This window comes from Cottoperca gobio, chromosome 10 (genome assembly GCF_900634415.1).
Source record: "Cottoperca gobio chromosome 10, fCotGob3.1, whole genome shotgun sequence".
Classification (NCBI taxonomy): domain Eukaryota; kingdom Metazoa; phylum Chordata; class Actinopteri; order Perciformes; family Bovichtidae; genus Cottoperca; species Cottoperca gobio.
In genome coordinates, this window is record NC_041364.1 from 7955435 (window position 1) to 7963474 (window position 8040).

Genomic DNA, 8040 nt, shown 5'->3' on the forward strand with positions numbered 1-8040 from the left:
GTTTCCATTTAGTTTAACTTCATTTTATTGCTCCAAATATTCCTTGGTGCAGAAGAAAGCAGAGGTGAATCTGAGTGATCCTAGAGTACTGTCCTTAATAACACCGGATTAAATCTGATAACAGCCAATCAGCCATGGTAGACGTTAAATAATAAATGTCTGGGACTGCTATTGAACCAGTGGGACGTTAATTGTCCGGCAACACACTCGCAAATTGAACATGACAGTTGAACCGTCATATTTATGAGTCAATTGGTTACAATGGGTGGATTAAATCAATCAATTGCGTTTCCTCAACACGGAACAGTGGGCCTCAGCAGAATGTGTCTGATTTAAAGCAGTCGGGTTTACAGTCTACCTCACTTTTAGCTTTGGGTAAAAAATAAATCTGCAGTCCTCACATTTAGGCATGCTGCACGACACAAGCAATGCACTCACAACAACTCGCAGTTTCAGGCACGATGGCGGACACACGCACGAGCGCACGCTCTCTCTATCTCTCTCGCTTTGTCATATGCGCACACACACACACAAACACACACAAATACACGACATTTAGTCAGTACCTGCAGTTGTACGTCCGGATCTCCTTGTTATCCCTCTTGCACTTGACCGCCACAAATATCATGGTGACAAACAGGATGGCAGCGATAGAGCCCAAGGCGATGATGAAGATGAGGGACAAGTTGACAGGTCCAATAGGCTCCTGTGCGTTCAGGTCTGGTGAGAGGTAGACCACGATGTAGGCCGAGGCGGACAGGGAGGGCTTTCCGTGGTCCCTCGCCACCACTGTGATCTCATAGTTGGATTTGGCGTTTTCTCCAAACATCCTGGTGGAGCGCACCTCTCCGTTCACCTGGTCGATTTCAAAGAAAGCCCTGTCCCCCTCTGAGATGGTGTAGGTCAGCCGCCCGTTCTCCCCCTCATCGTAGTCGTCAGCTTTAACTTGTGTCACCATGTAACCCACCCCAGCGTTTCTTGGAATGGAAACCTCCGCTGTGCCATTAACAAGTGGAGGGTTTGTCATAACAGGTGTGTTGTCGTTGACATCCAAAACAACAATACGCACCGTGGCGTTACTTGATAAAGAGGGGTTACCATTGTCTCTAGCCAACACTTTGAAATCAAAAGTCCTGGTGTATTCATGGTCGAATGATCTCATGGAGTAAATGCGGCCTGATGGGTTTATGCTGACATATGTGTTTACATCCATGTGCTTAATCTCACCGGGGACGATGGAGTAGGAAACTGTGCCATTCATCCCCAAGTCCGGGTCTTCTGCTGATACTGCAAGCAGACATGAACCGGGGAGGTTGTTTTCCATCACCATCTCTTGATAATGTGGTTTAATGAAGTGGGGAGGGTTGTCATTTTCATCTGTGACTTTCACTACCAAAGACTTTGTAGCGCGTAAAGGAGGCGTGCCACTGTCCTCCGCTTGGATAGTCAGGTTGTAAGTGTCCTTTTGCTCTCTGTCCAGCCTGCCATCAACAAGTATGGTGGAGAAGCTCTCATATTCTTGAAGTCTGAACGGAACATTGCCCTGTAGCCTGCACTGCACTTTGCCGTTTGCCCCAGAATCCTTATCTGACACCCTCACTAGTGCAATGACATATCCACGCTGCGCGTTTTCACTAACTTCCACCATCTCTGTGTTCAGTGAGAGTAAACTGATGATAGGTGGGTTATCGTTCGTGTCCATCACGTTCACTGTGACTTTGCAGTGAGCTGGGATAGAGTTGGGACCTAAATCTTTGGCCTGGACGTCGATCTCGTATATTTGTGCTGTTTCATAATCCAAAATACCGTTGACAGTGATGATCCCTGATCTGGAGTCAATTTTAAACGCATCCCTCGTTTTCTCGGTGACGTAACTGTTGAACGAGTACACAACCTCTCCATTAGTGCCCTCGTCAGGATCCGTTGCGTTCAAGTCTATGACTAATGTATTGATGGGGGAATTCTCCATCACATTAACAGTATACACTGGCTCGTCAAAAACAGGGTTGTTGTCATTAGAATCAATTACCTTGATATTTAACTGGACCGCGCCTATTTTAGGAGGGTCTCCTCCATCTTCTGCGCTGATTTCATATGAATAGTGGGACTGGGTCTCCCTGTCTAACGATTTTTGCACAACAAGCTCAGCAATTTTGGAGCCGTCCCCTCTCGTCTTTATTTCTAGTCCGAAAAGCTCGTTCGGGGTAATGGAATATGATTGCACTCCAAAGATCCCCGAGTCTGGATCGCTTGCCCCCTCTAGGGGAAACCTGGTACCAGGGGAGGCATTCTCAGAAATTTCAATGTCAATGTGGCTCGTTGGGAATCTGGGTGGGTTATCGTTCAAATCCTCAATTTCAACTTTGATGACACAGATCTCCATTGAGTTTGACATCACTTCTAGGGAAATAATGCACTTTGGGTTCTGTCGACAAACTACGTCCCGATCTATTTTCATTTGGGTTGTAAGGATTCCGGCAGGACTGAGTTCCACCCATCGTGGTTCTGAATTGGAAATAACCCGTAAGTATGGGGGCTGCAGTGCAATCTGAAATCCTTGCTTTAGTGCGTCCTTTGTCACGTTTCCAATTACTGACCCGGGCTTCATCTCCTCGTTTATTCCATACTTTAGGTTGATAACAGCCTCAGCCCCGACCCAAAATAAGAGGAACACAGCAATTGTTTGTATTAATTCCATTTCCTTGGTTTGCATTGTACCTGTTGAGTTTGTCTCTGTCTAATAAAGACCTTAATAATTACGCACAAGAACGAACGTCAGAAAAAACAGGAAAATGTTCCAAATGAATCATATCATTCAAATGTCCAGAAAAAGTGTTTGGTTGACGAATAGCTCTTGTGTGTGCAAATTATATCATGGTTTGAAAGCTATAATTGTTACAAGTGCTTTAGCCTATTTTACTCTTCTCAGGCAGAGCACATCCTCCGGTCTACTGCAGCGGGCGAAACATTGGGGACGACAGATCTGTAAAAACATACTGAATCTTCTCACAACAGTGATTTAGCCGTGTAAATCCGTGCAGCTCTTCTCAAGCGGCAAAACTGGTCTTACACATGACTCATATGATGAACTGTCCATTTTCAAGTGGGCTGAAGGGAGGATAAATGCTCCGACTGCACAAATGAGAATTCCTGTGAGCAAGTCCACACAATTTGAAATCTTCCGTGCAGATGAAGTAACAAGGTTCAAAAAGTCCGTGTTAAATTCTCCACCTTTGTGCCAGCAAATACTTTAGTAGCATTTCAGATAAACACCTTGCTCTGTGTGAGACATTACAAGCAGTGATAAAATATCCTCTTCGGCTATATGCTTTTAAACTGCATATCTGAGGGAGAAAAAAAAAAGCTAAAAAGATCTGCAGTCACACAATTATTCAACAGCTTAAGTCCGGATATCTTTGCCTAAAGAGCATGGGTGCGTTTGCAGAAATGTCTCATCAAATCACTGAAGTCCCGATTACCTTTTTTTATTTCCAGCAGATTTACTCTTTCATCCAGTCCGCGAGTCTTGAAGCTTTTACTTATTAATAAATGTCCTCGTATCTCACTTGGAAAAGGCTGCACATATCCCGATAACTAGTCCATGCAACATTTAAAAAAATCCGTTGAAAATGTAGCCAAAAGCCAGTGGGGAGGAAACGATGCAGGAGCCTAGTGTATGTACAAAACGCGTTTCATCCTGGGCTGCAGCAAAGTAGAAGCACAGTAGCCTATATCCAGCCTGGTTGAGGCAGAAAGAAGAAATCACCACTCGTTGCCAGTAGGCTGTCTAGTTGACTCCAACAAGCGCTCCTCTCGCTTCACTGGTGCACACTGGCGGACGCGCAGCTCCGAGCAGAGCGCTCAGTCTCAGGACCTGCAATCCCCTCAGCCAATCAGGGGTTACACAGGAGGGCTGGAGCTGCTGGTGGGTGGGGCAAAGTACAGCAATGAAACACGGCCAACTACCTGTTCTCCTGCAGATGGACGACTCAACGGGCAATTACAGAGTACAAGTCGAAACACGAAGCTGTGTATTAGATGATCGTTAGAGCAGCGGTTACAAAAGTGGGGCCTGGGGACCCATGGGGGTCTTTGAGAAAGTGCCATGGGGTGCAACAGAAAAAAAGGAGTCACCGATTAATTTCTCCCAGTGGAGTCACAGGAGAGATGCTAAGGATAACTTTTCACATGTTTGTCCTTGTTTTCTCTTACAGTAGCCAATGGGCTTTAAAATAAATAAATAACAAGTCATATTTTATTACTCAGATCTTCTCAATGAGGACCCTGGAGGTTATTGTGGATTTATATATGAATCTGTTTGACCCTCAGTGACAAAGTTTGGTAACCTCTGTACAAAAGCAAACAACAGTCATTGCTTCCTTCTACTGCATATTTAAGTTTTCAACTGTACACATTTTGTTACATCATTTTGTAACACCCTAACCTAGGTCTTAGTCTAAATTCAAGCAACACCAGGCACCTTGAGAGGCCATTCACAATAATGAATACACATTAGAGATAATGGTTTCCATGTAGCAGCATGCTGGGAGGAAATATTGCCACCTGAAAAATCGATACCCAATAACTCACAAAAATAAAGAGGGTTTTAAGGATAAATATGGCCTTTGAGCTTTTTTTTTATCAATAACACAAACCCCACTGGGACACACAGAGGTAAATTGCATATATCACGTTTAAAAAAAAAATGCCAAGGTCAATGATTGGTTTAGGTTTATTTGAGGTCACAAGCAATAGTGTTCACACCTGGTTACTGTTAATGACTGACAGTAAATATATTGCGTTTTATATTCAATACGTTTGGATTAGCACCCGTAGACACATGCCTACAATGGAGTGAGTTCAATAATAGAGGAACTATTACTTTCACTGTAGGCTAATTAAATCGTTTGTGTTTGTCAGCTGCACAGTCCACATTTATAAAGGTTAATAATGAGGTGAGTGGACTATGACCTACAGCCTGTCGCTAATCATCGTCACAAGAAACAACACATCGTTTATTAGCTTTTCTTCTCTGAGTCCCATCTCACTTATCCCCGTGTAACTCGGGTCGACATTAAATTGAGACTCCTTATGACGTGAACAATTCACGCCTGTCAGCCGACAAAATAAAATAAGAAAGCTACTCTGTCAAAGAAGACCTGTATAAGAAGCAGGCTAAATAAGAAGTCCCTCTTGTTGCTCTGCACATATTCTCTCATCACCCTCCCTGAAATCTCACTCCTCTCGTTCAGATAGAAGCGACACTCGGTCACAGCCGGTCCCTCAACACACACGCACCCCCCCCACCCTACTCTCATGCAGCCAGCCTGTCCGCCTGCCTGCCTCTCACCAGCGCGCTCAGCCGCCATCACATCCTGTCGAGGGCAGGCCGATTTCAAAGTCACAAGGGTGACACCTAGCGTCCGCAGCCGCCGCTCAATTCTGTTATTCCAGCTTGTCCATTTTTCCCCCAGACTATTTCACCCCAATGAAAAACTACCGCGTGCCACACGAATAACAATGAACAACACACAGGCAAATCAATTTTCTCTTTATATTGGAATAGAAGTCGGCAGTTTGACCACAATTAATATGCTGTCCAAGAGGTGAATTAGTTCTGAGCCATATCCAATCATTGTTAATCAATGAAGAGTGTTTGAACCATGTTTATGGGAATGAGAATAAGGTCATTGTTGTGCAATATGGACATGTAATTCACCCTATTTATTTATGTTTTTATTCCAACTATTCCAACTGTCAATTACACATTTGAGGATGAATAGTAGCAGCTTCACTGGGACTATTTTAGGGTACTAGACTGACATAAAACTGTATATAATTCAGAATATATGTACACCGTTGTTACCATATGTTTCAGGTTACACAAGCAAAGGGAAGTTCAGAATCATTCACATTCATCTCTGAATAATAATACTGTTATCTCCAACAAGAATTGCTGTTAAATGCCTCGGATGCAGGCTATTCTTTTGGTAAAGATATTTTATCTTCTCTTGTGCAATCACATCTTGACAAACAAGCAAGTATCAACAAAGCAACGTGTTTGCTCTTCCATAACACTTTTCAAGACATGTTGCAGTCGCATAAGGAGCCGCACCAGACGAATCTTTAAGCTCATAAATTCTTAATGTCAACGAGTTAAACAACCGTAGGCAGTCGCAGGGGACGTTCTTCTCCTCTGGGCTTTCTGATGGCTTTAAGTACAACTTAGTGCATAATATGATTTTGTATTTCTATCAGTCTGAGATGGTGTTACAAAGACTTGCATTGTCTGTTTGATCCTAAACTAAGCAGGTGCTCGACATGAGTTGTTTCATGTCGAATGGATTGAGTTGAGACTTCTGCCGTTAACCCTAAAATGTAAGGGTTAAACATCCTTGGGCCTGCAAGTTTTGGTCCAATGTGGAGTGCTACAGAGCCTGATGAGGGCTAAGATGGATAAAAAATGTCGTAGATTTTCTTACCTCTGCAGTTGAATGCAGTGTGGAAAAAAAAGGAAACAGCACTGCCCAGAGCAGCAGGGTTGATCATAAACTATAGTGCCGTAATTTAGCCACAATGTATTTCTTTCTCTCAGAGAGCGGTGGCATATTTCATTTATGAGCTACAATTTACCTTAATATCCTTCCTGCTGTGGACGTTCTTTCAAGTACTGTATTGATTTTACCACCACGTTTAAATCCCTTAAATTTTCTGTTCTGAGTGTTGGTACATTGACTGTTTAGCATCAGTGTTTGTTTACATCGGCACCATTTTGGACGGTGAAAGTCTACTCGTCTACTGATTCATTAAACTGTCAGTTTTTTTGAATAACTCAGCTCAGGATTGTCCGACCAGAATGTATTTGCTGGCTTGATTTCAGTTTTTCACCATCGTACAGTGTATTCACTGATGTAGCTAATGCACCCTCAAATAAGAGCGTGGCAGTATTTACCTGAAGAAATACATTATACATCAAGTGGAGTTTGAAAGTGATAATTATTGCTCATTACAGTCAATTCACACAGCAAAATGAGCTCATGTCAGTCTCTGTATTGCAAGTCAAGCTACTGTACGTCCCATTGCTGTTGATGAAACACAGGCAGATTATTAAACGTTCAACCCCGTTCTGTGTGTGATCCCCGTAGGTTTATATCTTGGAGAAAAATCTAATCTTACAACCATAATAAAATGTTATTCCTTTAGTATGACTACAAGAATATCTGGTGCGCCCAGATATCTCACCTGGTAGAGCGAAAAGGCTGAGTCCTTACCACGGCAGCACAGGTTCAAAACATTTGCTGCATGTCGTCCCCTCTCACACCCCCTTTCCAGTCTATCTTTCTAATAAAGACAAAAGGCCAAACAAATAAAAGTCTTAAAAAAAGAAAGAATATATGAATATCTAAATGTATTTCCTAACATACATGTGGCACCGTGCTCAGAGGCTGTGCAGCGGTTTCTTCTTAAACTTGAAGACAGGAGGCAGGTTATTTAAGTCCATGGGAATTTCACAACCTTGCACTGGTTTCTGAGCATATTTTTCGAAGCATTTGTGGTGGAAAGCTTGAACCAGTGCAGTTGAAAGTACACAGAGAATGACTGATTTTATTTCATATCATTTTTTTCTCTGCTGCCAAGGAATGGCACACGTCTGTAGTCTGTCCCTGCTGCTTGCTTGGAAAGGAATATCTAAGCTCCTCTGACAGATGCTGGCATTATCACCCCTATGTCCTGCCCGGCACTGGAACTCGGCCCATGCACAAACACGGATTTACAGGAGCTAGCACAAGACAGCAGAGACAGACAGCGGCACATTGATTCTGAGTGAGCAAGATGGCCACGCTTATTCTGGCTGGAGCTGAAGATGACGTTATTATTATGGTCCTCATCCATACAGCTTCTCAAAAAATTGATTTCTCCTGAGCACCCTTTGCCAGAGGCATAAAAAAGAAGGGGAACTGACAGGCTTAATCTATGGGCCTCTCGTCAATGACGATACGCCCTCCACTCCATTCCACACTGTGCCTGTCCATGATACAT

At 43.3% G+C, this 8040-nt stretch overlaps 1 protein-coding gene across 1 annotated transcript in view; it reads right to left on the reverse strand.

Annotated features, from left to right (window-relative positions):
- Positions 1 to 3498, reverse strand: part of pcdh19 (protocadherin 19) — a 53231-nt gene extending 49733 nt beyond the window's left edge. Inside the window, exons 1-2 of the mRNA XM_029441702.1 lie at positions 3480 to 3498; positions 567 to 3344 (exon numbers count right to left, since the gene is read on the reverse strand). Coding sequence (XP_029297562.1) covers positions 567 to 2713 — 2147 coding nt within the window. The 5' untranslated portion in view covers positions 2714 to 3344; positions 3480 to 3498. The remainder of the gene's footprint in view (positions 1 to 566; positions 3345 to 3479) is intronic.
- Positions 3499 to 8040: the final 4542 nt, after the last annotated feature.